Source organism: Marmota monax, unplaced genomic scaffold, assembly GCF_021218885.2.
Source record: "Marmota monax isolate L192 unplaced genomic scaffold, Marmota_monax_Labrador192_F-V1.1 WCK01_AAM20220418_F8-fsc00001, whole genome shotgun sequence".
NCBI classification, from domain to species: Eukaryota; Metazoa; Chordata; class Mammalia; order Rodentia; family Sciuridae; genus Marmota; species Marmota monax.
In genome coordinates, this window is record NW_026693777.1 from 2,937,027 (window position 1) to 2,952,801 (window position 15,775).

The 15,775-nt window shown below is 38.9% G+C and overlaps 1 protein-coding gene across 1 annotated transcript in view; it reads left to right on the top strand.

The window, feature by feature from the left end:
• Positions 1–15,775, top strand: part of Ttc6 (tetratricopeptide repeat domain 6) — a 238,690-nt gene that overhangs the window by 94,607 nt on the left and 128,308 nt on the right. The window contains exon 7 of the mRNA XM_058584485.1: positions 14,847–14,982. Within this exon, the coding sequence (XP_058440468.1) occupies positions 14,847–14,982 (136 nt within the window). The remainder of the gene's footprint in view (positions 1–14,846; positions 14,983–15,775) is intronic.

A 15,775-nucleotide genomic window follows, 5' to 3' on the forward strand; every position in this document is an offset into this window, starting at 1 on the left:
GTCCCTGTAGCATGCTCTTTTTAGGTCTTTAGGGAATAGACCGAGAAGGGGAATAGCTGGGTCAAATGGTGGCTCCATTCCCAGCTTTCCAAGAAATCTCCATACTGCTTTCCAAATTGGCTGCACCAATTTGCAGTCCCACCAGCAATGTACAAGTGTACCCTTTTCCCCACATCCTCGCCAGCACTTGTTGTTGTTTGACTTCATAATGGCTGCCAATCTAACTGGAGTGAGATGGTATCTTAGGGTGGTTTTGATTTGCATTTCTCTGACTGCTAGAGATGGTGAGCATTTTTTCATGTACTTGTTGATTGATTGTATGTCCTCCTCTGAGAAGTGTCTGTTCAGGTCCTTGGCCCATTTGTTGATTGGGTTGTTTGTTCTCTTATTGTCTAATTTTTTGAGTTCTTTGTATACTCTGGATATTAGGGCTCTATCTGAAGTTAGAGGAGTAAAGATTTGTTCCCAGGATGTAGGCTCTCTATTTACCTCTCTTATTGTTTCTTTTGCTGAGAAAAAACTTTTTAGTTTGAGTAAGTCCCATTTGTTGATTCTAGTTATTAACTTTTGTGCTATGGGTGTCCTATTGAGGAATTTGGAGCCCGACCCCACAGTATGTAGATCGTAGCCAACTTTTTCTTCTATCAGACGGCGTGTCTCTGATTTGATATCAAGCTCCTTGATCCATTTTGAATTCACTTTTGTGCATGGCGAGAGAAAGGGATTCAGTTTCATTTTGTTGCATATGGATTTCCAGTTTTCCCAGCACCATTTGTTGAAGATGCTATCCTTCCTCCATTGCATGCTTTTAGCCCCTTTATCAAATATAAGGTAGTTGTAGTTTTGTGGATTGGTTTCTGTGTCCTCTATTCTGTACCATTGGTCCACCCGCCTGTTTTGGTACCAGTACCATGCTGTTTTTGTCACTATTGCTCTGTAGTATAGTTTGAAGTCTGGTATCGCTATACCGCCTGATTCACCCTTCCTGCTTAGCATTGTTTTTGCTATTCTGGGTCTTTTGTTTTTCCATATGAATTTCATGATTGCTTTCTCTATTTCTACAAGAAATGCCGTTGGGATTTTGATTGGCATTGCATTAAACCTGTAGAGAACTTTTGGTAATATCGCCATTTTGATGATGTTAGTTCTGCCTATCCATGAACAGGGTATATTTTTCCATCTTCTAAGATCTTCTTCTATTTCTCTCTTAAGGGTTCTGTAGTTTTCATTGTATAAGTCTTTCACCTCTTTTGTTAGGTTGATTCCCAAGTATTTTATTTTTTTTGAAGATATTGTGAATGGAGTGGTTGTCCTCATTTCCATTTCAGAGGATTTGTCGCTGATATACAGGAATGCCTTTGATTTATGCGTGTTGATTTTATATCCTGCCACTTTGCTGAATTCATTTATTAGCTCTAATAGTTTCTTTGTAGACCCTTTTGGGTCTGCTAGGTATAGAATCATGTCATCTGCAAATAGTGATAATTTAAGTTCTTCTTTTCCTATTTTGATGCCTTTAATTTCTTTCGTCTGTCTAATTGCTCTGGCCAGTGTTTCGAGAACTATGTTGAACAGAAGTGGAGAGAGAGGGCATCCCTGTCTTGTTCCAGATTTTAGAGGGAATGCCTTCAGTTTTTCTCCATTCAGAATGATGCTAGCCTGAGGCTTAGCATAGATTGCTTTTACAATATTGAGGTATGTTCCTGTTATCCCTAGTTTTTCTAGAGTTTTGAACATAAAGGGATGCTGTACTTTGTCAAATGCTTTTTCCGCATCTATCGAGATGATCATATGATTCTTATTTTTAAGTCTATTGATGTGGTGAATAACATTTATTGATTTCCGTATATTGAACCAGCCTTGCATCCCAGGGATGAATCCTACTTGATCATGGTGCACAATTTTTTTGATAAGTTTTTGTATCCGAGTGGCCAGAATTTTATTGAGGATTTTTGCATCTAGGTTCATTAGAGATATTGGTCTGTAGTTTTCTTTCTTTGAAGTGTCTTTGTCTGGTTTAGGTATCAGGGTGATGTTGGCCTCGTAGAATGAATTTGGAAGTTCTCCCTCTTTTTCTATTTCCCGAAGTAGCTTGAAAAGTATTGGTATTAGTTCCTCTTTAAAGGTTTTGTAAAACTCTGCTGTATACCCATCTGGTCCTGGGCTTTTCTTAGTTGGTAGTCTTTTGATGGTTTCTTCTATTTCCTCAATTGATATTGGTCTGTTTAGGTTGTCTATATCCTCCTGACTCAATCTGGGCAGATCATATGACTTAAGAAATTTATCTATGCCTTCACTATCTTCTAATTTATTGGAGTATAAGGATTCAAAATAATTTTTGATTATCTTCTGTATTTCTGAAGTGTCTGTTGTGATATTGCCTCTTTCATCCCGTATGTTAGTAATTTGAGTTCTCTCTCTTCTTCTCTTCGCTAGCATGGCTAAGGGTCTGTCGATTTTGTTTATTTTTTCAAAGAACCAACTTTTAGTTTTGTCAATTTTTTCAATTGTTTCTTTTGTTTCGATTTCATTAATTTCAGCTCTGATTTTAATTATTTCTTGCCTTCTACTTCTTTTGCTGTTGTTTTGCTCTTCTTTTTCTAGGATTTTGAGATGAAGTATGAGATCATTTATTTGTTGGTTTTTTCTTTTTTTAAGGAATGAACTCCAAGCAATGAATTTTCCTCTTAGAACTGCTTTCAATGTGTCCCATAGATTCCGATATGTTGTGTCTCTGTTTTCATTAATCTCTAAGAATTTTTTAATTTCTTCCTTGATGTCTTCTATAACCCATTGATCATTCAGTAACCTATTGTTCATTCTCCAAGTGATGTATTCTTTTCCCTTCCTTCTTTTATCGTTGATTTTCAGTTCCATTCCATTATGATCAGATAGGATGCATGGTATTATCTCTACTCCTTTATATTGTCTAAGAGTTTCCCTGTGACATAATATATGATCTATTTTTGAGAAGGATCCATGTGCTGCTGAGAAAAAAGTGTAACTGCTTGATGTTGGGTGGTATACTCTATATATGTCAATTAAGTCTAGGTTATTAATTGTGTTATTGAGTTCTATAGTTTCCTTATTCAACTTTTGTTTGGAAGATCTGTCCAGTGGTGATAGAGGTGTGTTGAAGTCTCCCATGATTATTGTATGGTGGTCTATTAGACTCTTGAACTTGAGAAGAGTTTGTTTGATGAACATAGCTGCACCATTGTTTGGGGCATATATATTTATGATTGTTATGTCTTGTTGGTGTATGGTTCCCTTGAGCAGTATGTAGTATCCCTCTTTATCCCTTTTGATTAACTTTGGCTTGAAATCTATTTTATTTGATATGAGTATGGATACTCCTGCTTGTTTCCGAAGTCCATATGAGTGATATGATTTTTCCCAACCTTTCACCTTCAGCCTATGTATGTCTTTTCCTATCAAATGCGTCTCCTGTAGGCAGCATATTGTTGGGTCTTGTTTTGTGACCCATTCTACTAGCCTGTGTCTCTTGATTGGTGAGTTTAAGCCATTAACATTTAGGGTTATTATTGAGATATGGGTTGTTCTTCCAGCCATATTTGTTTATTTATGTTACTAAACATGGTTTGTTTTCCTCTTTGATTATTTTCCCCCCTTTAGTGTCCTACCTCCCACTGTTGGTTTTCATTGTTATTTTCCATTTCCTCTTCCTGTAATGTTTTGCCAAGGATGTTTTGAAGAGATGGTTTTCTAGCTGCAAATTCTTTTAACTTTTGTTTATCGTGGAAGGTTTTAATTTCATCTTCCATCCTGAAGCTTAATTTCGCTGGAAACACAATTCTTGGTTGGAACCCATTTTCTTTCAGTGTTTGAAATATGTTATTCCAGGATCTTCTAGCTTTCAGAGTCTGTGTTGAAAGATCAGCTGTTATCCTGATTGGCTTACCCCTAAATGTGATCTGCTTCCTTTCTCTTGTAGCTTTTAAAATTCTCTCCTTATTCTGTATGTTGGGCATCTTCATTATAATGTGTCTAGGTGTGGGTCTCTTATGATTTTGCACATTCGGCGTCCTGTAGGCTTCTAGGATTTGGGGTTCTGTCTCATTCTTCAAGTCTGGGAAGTTTTCTCGTATTATTTCATTGAATAGATTGCTCAATCCTTTGGTTTGAAACTCTGTCCCTTCCTGTATCCCAATGACTCTTAAATTTGGTCTCTTGATGTTATCCCATATTTCTTGGATGTTCTGCTCATGGTTTCTTAACAGTCTTGCTGAGCTGTCTATGTTCTTTTCAAGTTGAAATACTTTATCTTCATTGTCTGATGTTCTGTCTTCTAAGTGTTCTACTCTGCTGGTAGTATTCTCAGTTGAGTTTTTAAGTTGGCTTATTGCTTCCTGCATTTCTAGGATTTCTGTTTGTTTGTTTTTTATAACCTCTATTTCCCTGTGTAGTTGATCTTTTGCTTCTTGGATTTGTTTATGTAATTCATTGTTGAAGTGATCTTTCATTGTCTGATTTTGCTGTCTGATGTCTTCCTTGAGACTCCAGATCATCTGAAGCATGTATATCCTGAATTCTTTATCTGACATTCCATCTGCTGCAGCTATTACCTCTTCTAATGTTGAGTTGACCTGCATTGCTTGTGGTCCTTTCTTTCCTTGTCTCTTCATACTGTTTGCGTTCCTTTCTACTTAGTGAAACTGTTGTGTTATTGAATTTTCCCCCTATATATTTATATTGGTCTTGTATAGTTGCAAAGTCTCCCTCGCAGGCGCGGGTGGCGGCTGTGTCCCTCTGCGGGCCGCTAGGCTTGTTCTGTGGGTGATCACAGTTCTGTCTACTTTGCAGGTGCAGGCAGCGGCACTGCCCCTCTGCAGGCCTCTGGGGCTGTACTGCCAGTGGGTCGCAGGTCCGCCTACCTTGCAGGTGCGGGGGGGGGGGGCGGCTCTACCCTTCCTCAGGCCACTGGGCCTGTTCTGTCTCTCGGTTGCAGGTCTGGCCTGTTCTGATGGTGGTCACAGTTCCACCTACCTGGCAGGCGCGGGGGGTGGGGGGCGGCTCTGCCCCCCAGCAGGCCCCTGGGCCTGCTCTGTGCGTGGTCACAGTTCCCTCTACCTTGCCGGTGCAGGGGGAGGGGGCGGCTCTGCCTCCCAGCAGGCCGCTGCTCCTCTTCTGCCAGTGGGTCGCAGGCCCGCCTACCTTGCAGGAGTGATTAGAAGCTCTGTCCTGCCGCGGGCCACTCGGCCTTTTCTGTCGGTGGTCACAGTTCCACCTACCTGGCAGGCGCGGGGGGTGGGGGGTGGCTCTGCCCCTCAGCAGGCCGCTGGGCCTGCTCTGTGCGTGGTCACAGTTCCCTCTACCTTGCCGGTGCAGGGGGAGGGGGCGGCTCTGCCTCTCAGCAGGCCGCTGCTCCTCTTCTGCAGGTGGGTCGCAGGCCTGCCTACCTTGCAGGAGTGATTGGAAGCTCTGTCCCACCGCGGGCCACTGGGCCTTTTCTGTCGGTGGTCACCTGGCAGGGGCGTGGGGTGGGGGGTGGCTCTGCCCCTCAGCAGGCCGCTGGGCCTGCTCTGTCCATGGTCACAGTTCCCCTATCTGGCAGGCGCGAGGGGTGGGGGGCGGCTCTGCCCCTCAGCAGGCCGCTGGGCCTGCTCTGTGCGTGGTTACAGTTCCCTCTACCTTGCCGGTGCAGGGGGAGGGGGCGGCTCTGCCTCTCAGCAGGTCGCTGCTCCTCTTCTGCCGGTGGGTCGCAGGCCCGCCTACCTTGCAGGAGTGATTGGAAGCTCTGTCCTGCCGCGGGCCACTCGGCCTTTTCTGTTGGTGGTCACAGTTCCACCTACCTGGCAGGCGCGGAGGGTGGGGGGTGGCTCTGCCCCTCAGCAGGCCGCTGGGCCTGCTCTGTGCGTGGTCACAGTTCCCTCTACCTTGCCGGTGCAGGGGGAGGGGGCGGCTCTGCCTCTCAGCAGGCCGCTGCTCCTCTTCTGCAGGTGGGTCGCAGGCCCGCCTACCTTGCAGGAGTGATTGGAAGCTCTGTCCCACCGCGGGCCACTGGGCCTTTTCTGTCGGTGGTCACCTGGCAGGGGCGGGGGATGGGGGGTGGCTCTGCCCCTCAGCAGGCCGCTGGGCCTGCTCTGTGCGTGGTCACAGTTCCCTCTACTTTGCCGGCGCAGGGGGAGGGGGCGACTCTGCCTCTCAGCAGGTCGCTGCTCCTCCTCTGCCGGTGGGTCGCAGGCCCGCCTACCTTGCAGGAGTGATTGGAAGCTCTGTCCCGCCGCGGGCCACTGGGCCTTTTCTGTCCGTGGTCACAGTTCCCCTACCTGGCAGGCGCGGGGGGTGGGGGGCGGCTCTGCCCCTCAGCAGGCCGCTGGGCCTGCTCTGTGCGTGGTCACAGTTCCCTCTACTTTCTACATTTATTTTTTATTTAGGCAAAAATGTATTTTTAGGATGTGTTTGCCAATCATTTAGTTTCAATTGATGAAATCAATGCTTGCTAACTTTTTGAAAAAAAATTATATGTGAAGAATTTTGGAAATTCTTGTTTAAGTATCTCTGTAGGAAATAGTTCCACAGGACATACTTTGAAATGTCCTTTAAAAGCCTAAAGCTGGGAATACAAAATCAAGACATAGCTAGTAGTACTAACTCAAGACTGAAACTAGTCATTTCCATTAGTGCTGTGCAAGCCAAGTATCATTTTGGGGAATAACAGTTTCTATTATTCATGCAAAGTGTTAAAAATGCTGGTTTCTTTCAAATTCTAATTTTTTTTTCTTCAAGTAGACCTTACTTTCTTTTTCCAAGAGAGTCAATAACACTATTTGACAATGATAATTCTTGGCAATTTGTTCCTAAGTACCAAATAAGAAGTTAATTTAAGTACCTAATATTTAATTCTCTGGCATCTATCTCTTGAGGATTATATGGCTAAACATAGCTTAACCTTTTCAAAATATATCTGTCTGCTGAGTCTACAAGTTCAGAGAAATATATAATTTTTTTCTGCTGTAATAAGTGTCTGGAGAAAGGTAATCATAAACACAAAATAAATACTTTTTATTTGGTAGCCTTTTGCTTTATCTGTGCAATGAAAAGTTAACTCCAAAGCAGAATAATACTTGTGGTTATATAGCTTTAATGATTTCCCCATTCTGCATATGGTAATGGTTATTTTTTATGAACACTAATGATATTTTAGTGAAATGGTAAGAGTATATACTTCAGTTTATTTGAAATAGTAAAATGATGTTCAAACTTATGTCTGGTTGAATAGCAATTTTGATGAGAACTATAAAATATTTCATGTTTTGTTTTAAAAATATTTTTTGTACTGTCTAGAGAAGTTAATAGCCATTAATTAAAATTCTTAGAATGGAATTGTAGATTTAAAGTTTTAAAGTAGGGCAAATCATTAAAGATGTTTAACACTTAGGTTAATGTTGCTTTGGTGAATAGTCTTCCAGACAGCTCTTATAAATCATGTTTATATCATACAAGACATTCTATAGCTCTAGTTGTTTTTCACTCAAGTTTATGTGTGAACATTTAAATTATTTCATGATATTTACTAATTCAACCAAAATGCAGTGACTATTTTTAAAATAATCTTGACACTATTCATTTCCTTGAATTCTTGCCAAACAACTAATTGTCAGTTTTTAATTTTTTTTTCTAATCTGGTTAGGAAAAACATTTTTTAAGATTATTTTTATATTTTATTTGTTATGTTTTGGGTGTGAGGTATACCCCAAAACCTCATGTGTGAGACAATGAGAGAAGGTTTGGAGGAGAAATGATTGGGTTATAGCTTTAATCTAATCAGCGAATTAATCCCTGGGTGGGATTAATTGAGTGGTAACTGGAGGCAGGTGGGCTGTGGCTGGAGGAAGTGACTCATTGGGGGTGTGGCTATGGGGTATGTATTTTGTATCTGGAGAGTGGAGACTCTCTCTGTGCTTTCTGATCACCACAGTGAACTGTTTCTGTCTGCCACACTCTTCTGCTGTGATGTCCTGCCTCACCTCAAGCTCCAAAGAGTGGAGCCTGCTGTCTGTGGATTGAGACCTCTGAAACTGTGAGCCCCTAAATAAACCTTTCCTACTCTACAGTTGTTCTGGTGGTGTCATTGAGTCACAGCAGTGAGAAAGCTGACTAAAACATTATTCATTTCTGGTAAAGTTGAGAATTTTCTCCTCCTTCCTTCCTTCCTTCTTTCCTTCCCTGGAGATCTAATCTAGGTCTGCCTATATATTATAATTGCTTTTTACCAATTAGCCACACCCCCTTACCAAGAACAGTCTTTTCTCTATCTTTGTGGAGTTTACTATTCATCTCTTTCTTCTGGATTTTTAAGTGATCTTTTAATATTAAAGATCTTAATTATTTGGCATACACACTATTGACATTTTTTTTTCCATTTTATTTTCCAGTTTTATTTATGGTGTTTTATGCTAGACAGAGTTTTAATTTTTATGTGGTAAAAATTAGAAATTGTTTCCTTTATGTGTTTTAGTTTTGGTACATTTTTACAAGGCCATTTCACACTTACATTTAAATATATTCTGTTATATTTTTTCCCAAGCTATTTTGTGACTTCCTTTTAAAAAAATAAATGTTTTATCCATCTGCAATTTATTTGATTAAGAAGAATAAACATTATTATTTTTCCCCAACTGACTAGCCAATTGCATGACATAAATTATCTAACAAATTTTCTTTTCCTCAGTGATTTGAAATGCCAGTTGTGTTAATCTATTTGTTGTTACTATAATTAAATACCTGAAACTAAGTACTTTATAAAAAGTGAAGGTTTATTTAGCTCCCAGTTCTGGAGGTTCAAGAGCATGATGCTGGTTCTGCTTAACTCTGCTGAAGGCCTAAAGGTGTATGGGATCCCAATGTTGGGAAGCTGAGGGAGTGAGAAATCACATGGTGGGATAGGAAGTCAAAGAAAGAAAGGTATGAGCAAAAATGACCTCTAGGCTCTCTGCCTCTTAAAGGTTTTAATACTTCTTAGCATCACAATATTGGGGATCCAGCTCTCAGCACATGACTCTTGGGAAGTAGACGCAAACCATACCCAAACCATAGCACAGATTTTCATACATTAAATTCCAACATGTTTGTGAACCTGTTATATAGACTTGTGTTCTATTTCACTGATGGTTTATATAAAACTGCCTGTGTAACTTTTTGACCCACATTAATAAAAAAATTTAAGAGATGGTTAACTGTGGTCCATACATTTTCATTGTAGATAGTATACTCAACCCACACAAAGTAAAACGACCTTGTCTCATTTTTTGCTTTACATATATATTATTGTTAGCTCTTTCTTACATTTTAATTTTTCTTAGTCGTGCCTCTTCTAGATCACATCAATTTGAATGTTTATAAGCTAACCAGAAATTTATTTTAAAAGTATTAATATAATGTTTTTATTAGTGCATTAAATGATACATAATAATGGGGCTCCTTGTGACATATTCATATATGCACATAACGTGCTCCATGCAGTCCCCATGTCTTCCCCTTTCCCTCCCCTTTTCCCTCCCCCGATTGCCTTCCCTTAAGTACCTTGCTAGTCATCCACCCTTTATTTATTTATTTATTTATAATTGGTGCATTATAATTATACATAAAAATAGGATTCATTGTGATATCTTCATACATGCACATAGTATAATTTGGCCAATTTCATTCTGCAGTTCCTCCACTTTCCTTCCCTTCCTCCTAATCCCTCAATCATCCTGTATTCATTTTTTGTTATAGAAGAAGTACTTGGTATTATTTTTGTCATTTTGTTTTATATCCTCTTTCTCTTTTTTTTTTTTTGCTTCTTTGCTATTTCCTATAATCTGTCATATTCACCAATATTTATCTGTGTTTTCGTTTGTATCATCTCATATCTGGTGTTGTGAGAGAGAAATCTGCAGCCAGCCTGTTTTTATTTTATTCACATGTGATCTGTTTCTCTTCTTCTCCTCCTAGATACTCATAGGATTTTAAATTAAATAATTCCTAAGCACATATTTGAAAATGCTTTGCTTTCTAATTATTTTTTTTCCACTAAATGCAAAGCCCCTCTGATATGCTAATATATTGCTCCTTGGTTTGGGATTTTTTTTTTCTATTTTATTTTGAGTAACGTTTCCATTATGTTTATTTCATGTATTTCTTCAGGAATAACATTTAGCTATTTGTTAGTGCTTAATTAACTGTTTTTTATACTATTATTTTGCTTACATTCACCTTTCAAACCTCTGTTCATCAGTGGCTTCAGTTTCTAAGGCTTGAATATTAAAAAATATCATAATAACTCCTATTTCAATACTGTTACAGCATTTTTTTCTTATTTTTGTTACTACTGTTATATCTTGGGAAAACTGTAAGTCTTTTGTTTTATCTGAACTTTTCTTACTTGTTTCATGAAAACATTTAAATATTTTCTTAGAGACTGTAAGGTAGAACCTTTCTAGAATTTTTTTTTTTTTTTTGTTTCCTATATTAAATCTTTTCAAAAGGACATTCTTGCTGGATGTGGTAACACATGAGTGTAATCCCAGTGACTTGGGAGGCTGAGGATCACAAGTTTGAGGCCAGCCTCAGCACTTGGGGCCCTAAGCAACTTAGTCAGACCCTGTCTCAGAATAAAAATATAAAAAGGGCTGAGAATGTGCCTCAGTATTAAGTACCCCTGGGACTCAATTCCTGGTACCAAAACAACAACAACAACAACAACAAAAAAGACATTCTTCATTCAATTCTTTGAATACTTTATTATTTCTTATACTTTAAGGCTTTCTTCATATAACTAATATTGGATTTTTCTGTGTACTCATCTTTGAATGAAGATAGGTCATTTCTGGCTACCCAAAGTTAATATAGGGTAGATTTCACTGGCATTTCTTAACTGTTCATCTTGGAGGCATTAAAATATTACTTTTAGGTCTCTGGTAGGAGAATAATCACTCATCCTGTTTTTTCTGACCTAAGCTAGGAAGAGTTTGAGGAGCTGTAATTGCAGACAGAAGCATCTTTTACTTACCCATGGTAGTCTGCATTTGCTCCATTGTGCCTCAGTTTGGAATCGGAACTTCTGCTTATATTAGGGTGGGAATCTAATCTTACTATTGCTTGTTGCTTCCTAGAAACTGAGAATCCTGTTTCTGAATCTGAGCCAGGGATGGGGACTTGCTAACTGTGGGAGACTTCCCTGATGTTAATTATGTAACCACTGAAACCTCTGGAGTGTCTGAAAAAATCTTACTTTTATATATGCTATTACTTGATCCCCCACTTCTCCTACTGTGTCATTGTCAAATGATGAACCTTTTCTGATACCAGACATAGAGGAGCATCTTTACTTACAATTTTGTTTTTTTAAAGAATGATTATTATTTTTTTTTAGTTGTCGATAGACTTCTATTTTATTTATTTATATGTGGTGCTGAGATTTGAACCCAGGGCTTCACACATGCCAGGCAAGTGCTCTACTGCTGAGTCCCAGCCCCAGCCTCTTCATTTACAATCTTTATACTTCATTTATAATATTGTATTCTATCATCTGTTCTCTGTTTCTTTCCAGCATGGGTTTCTGGGAGTGACCTAACTTTTACATTCCCCATTCTCCACATCGTCTGCCATGTCTTAGCTGTTAGGCTGATTCTGACACCATCTTCACCTCTTATGTGGCTTTGTTCAGTGCTGCATAATCAAGGCAATAGCTTAAGGTATCATACCAAAGAGCACAAGATATAATTCCTGTTTGAGGTCTAGCTGGTGATATGTGCCATAGAAGTACATATATCAGAGATTTGATGTCTTATGTCCTACTCCACATACCATTCATGTTATAAACAAGGAGACAAAGTTTTGTACCCCACATCATGGTTGGTGGTACAGTTAGAGACAGAATCAATAGTAAACTCCTTTAAATTTCTATTTTATTTACTTTGAACAAATAGTCCTATTAGTATGCCTTCAGCATATTTTAAAAATACAGATTGGAGTAAAAAAAAAAGCCATATCAGGATGGTCTATCAATGTTTGCTATTCTATTAGTACATTTTTTAAAAATGGAAATACCCAAACAAGGAATTATTTGGAAATTTATCTGTTCCCATAACTCCATTATGTAAAAGCTAAATTTTTTTTGGAAAGTAAAACAATGTCATTCCACCAGATGTCACTGTTTGCATGTAGCAATGAAGTTACAATGATTTAAAAATACAATGCCCACCCCCCCCCCCCGAATCTTATTTTGTAAAAAAAAAAAAAAAAATTCTATATAATTATAGGTGTACTCTTTTGTAGACTCACCATTTTGAGACTATCATCTTTGATTTTTAAAAAGCATACAGAGTATTTACATTCCTCTCTTGAAATTTTTAAAGAAAAAAATTATACAAGGCTACAGAAAATGATTTGTAGATTAGCATCTTCAAGAAGATGAATTCCTGAAGATTTTTCCAGACCTTCGGAGTCTATTTTTTTAAACATTCGCTTATGTAAGCTAATGCTTTCCAGGTTGTGGATTCAGACCCCATAAATAGGTTGTAAAATCAGTTTAGTGCTTTAAAGAAATGGTGTCTAGAATAAAACAGTCCATCATAGCAGAAGGGCGTGGTGGAAGAAAGCAGCTCAGGACAGGGCAAGTAGGCAGCTGAGAGCTCTGCTTGCCAGAGGACAAAATATAAATCTCAAAGGCACACTCCCAGTGACCTACTTCCTCCTGGCACACCCTATCTGCATACAGTTCCCGCCCAATTAATCTATATCAGTGGATCAATCCACTGACTTAATCTAACAACTCTTATAATCTAAGCATTTCACCTCTGAAAATTACACACACTTTTGGGGGCCACCTCATGTCTAGGCCATAACACCTGGGACCCATTCCCCTCTCTGCTTCCTGGCCTCCATCCGTGGAGCAGTGCTCCTCTGCCATGCCCTTCTGCTGCGAGGTTTTGCCACACCTTGGGCCCAGAGCAATGGCGTGGGCAGATCATGGACTGAATCTCTGAAACCATTAGCCAGAAAAAGTTCCCTTCTTCTAAGTTGTTCTTGCCAGGTATTTTGGTTATGGTGAGGAGAAGCTAACAAATGAGAAAAAGGGGGAAAAAATCCCACCCACTATAGTTAACCCATCTCTTCAAGAAAGGTATTAATCCCTCCATAAGGGCTCTAAATCCATGACCCAAACACTTCCCACTAGGCCCCAACTCCCAACACTGCTGCTTTGGGGACCAAAGTGCCACCCTTTCCCCACAACCTAATCTTAGAACTTTCTTATTGGTCTTGATATATTTATACTCTGGGTTTCCTCTCTTAGTCCCTAGTCCTATTCCTGTTCTTTCATTTTTGTAAATATATCAGTCAAGATTCAGTTGCAGAAAACAGGAACATCTTTAGTGAAGGTATTGAGTAAGGGCAAGTTCATGCTTATAAAATCAACAGAAAGGTTGGAAAGATCACCATTAGTCAAGGAGGGCTTGAGGGAAAACCCACACAGCGTGCTTAACTGGCTGCTGCTGCTGCTCCTCATCAGGAAGGTGGGAAGCTGAAAGCCATACTGTCAACACACCACCTTAGCTGAGATTCAGGTGTTCAGTGGCCTCTACTGTCACCACTTTTGACTCTGGAGCCACACTATGTCTGTTTAATATGCTCACTGGCCAAAATGACAATTTACAAAAGGAGTAACTGGGACACTGCTACCGAAGAACCGGACAACTTTGTCCCACCTGTGCTTGCCCAGAGAAACCCCAGAACTTTCTGCCTTCTGAAGTGGTTAGTGGGTCCTACATCATCACATCTAGAACACTGGCTACAGCAAGGTTTTTACCTCTTTATCCTCAGCAGCTCAGCAAAGCACAGTAGAATGGAGTAGGTGTTGGTGGCAATGACATCTACCAGGCTGGGAGTTGAGATCTAACTTCTCTTTGAATTCAGATATTTGGCAAGGTGAGATAGGTTTGCTTATTTTCATGAGTCTACTTTGGAAAATTCCTATCTTCTTCAGTCTGGAGTTGGGCAGACTACCCCTTAGGAGCTGGTAAGATGGGATTTGAGAGTTTTAGCATACTATCAACAAATACGTTGTATATATTTATTTTTTACATCTAGTGACTCGTATTGGCTGTTCATACAATAGAAAAGTTAGACCTCTAAATATTTTTATGTGAAATTGATAGAACTATAGTCTGTAGAGGCCCATTTTCTATTCATTATGTATTTTATATTTAATAGTTACACAATACAAAAATTAATGTATTTTCAAGCCACCCACAGGTCAGTCATTAATGATACATTCTGCCTTCAAAGTTTGATTTATCTCATATCTTTGGCTAAATTAAGGCTTTTATTGATAATTTTTTTAACCTATATATATATATATTCTTAGATATATGTAGCTGGTAGCCTACCAAGGGAAGATCTGACACCAAAACAATTTTCTGTACATCCCAGCAAGATGTGGATCAAGAAGACAAAACTGTAATGTGAGAAGGCAGTTCTGCTCAGGCTGGTGTTTTGCCCCAAATCTTTGTTGTGAGTGTGGAGTGTGGAGTAGGTTAGAAGTCAGGTCATAGATAATTTTAGATCTCTTGTATAATTGGGCTTTCACAGAGTGAATGTATTATTTTTCCAATATAATAAAACAAAACCATCACAAAGGTTACTATTAAGAGGTACTCAGAGCCAAACAAATTATTTTTGGGTTCTCCTTTTTGAGTATTTGATCTTTTCAAAATTTTTACTTAGTGCCGATGTCAAATGACCATATGTTTATTTTAATGGAGATACGAAAAGAAAGCAAACATTTTTTGCTTTATCAATAATGTAAAAAACACTGATTTTTAAAAATTACATTTTAGAATACTGTATGGAATTCCTGTTAAGAGAGAAAACGAAGACTATGCCTGTGTCCCTCTGGTGCCACCAGGGATACCTTCTGAATTGGCACAAGGAACTATGCAATATGTTCACAACCTGCAACTCTCAGGCGAGGAGGTAAGAATTTCCTTCAGTATTACTTTTATCTACCTCATACATTCTCAAACATTTTGGATTATGACCCTCTTGACACTCTTAAAATTACTGAGGTTGTAATAATGGTTTATTTGAGCTACCTATATTGACATTTACAATATTAGAAATTTAAACAAAATGCCAAAATATTTATTTTAAAAATAGTAGTAATAAAGTCATTTGTTAATATAAAAATGTATTTTTATGAGAAATAATTATGTTTTTAAAAACAAAAAACATAGTGAAAAAACTAGGATTATTTACTTACTTCAAAAATTTCTTTGCTGCCTGCCTTTATAGAAGACAGCTGGATTCTCAAGTCTACTTCTGTGTACAATTCTGTGAGTGGTTTGATTGAAATAATATGAGAACAATTCTAGTTTTTAAACAGATATGTAGTTGAAAAAGAAAAAAAATACCTTAATACCATTTTGTACATATTTTAAGATATTCTTTAATATATCCAAATTTAAGAAGCAGTAGTTATCTTGAGAGTTTGCTGTGAGACTTCCACTTCTGGGTAAGGTAGGGTAGAATCAGTTTTCCCTCTTCTTCCTGCCCATTGCAGGTCAAAAACCTGGGCATGACAAGGTGAGACAACCGTTCATGTGGAGAGAGGGAGGCATACTAGCTAGGAGCTTTAGGACTCAAGGAATGACATGGGTTTTCTTTTCTCTTTCTCCTTCCCTTTTCCTTCCTTCCTCTCTTTCTCTTTCTCCTTTCTTTCCCTTTCCTTCTTTCCTTCCTCCTTCCCTCCTTCCTTCTTTCTTTCTTT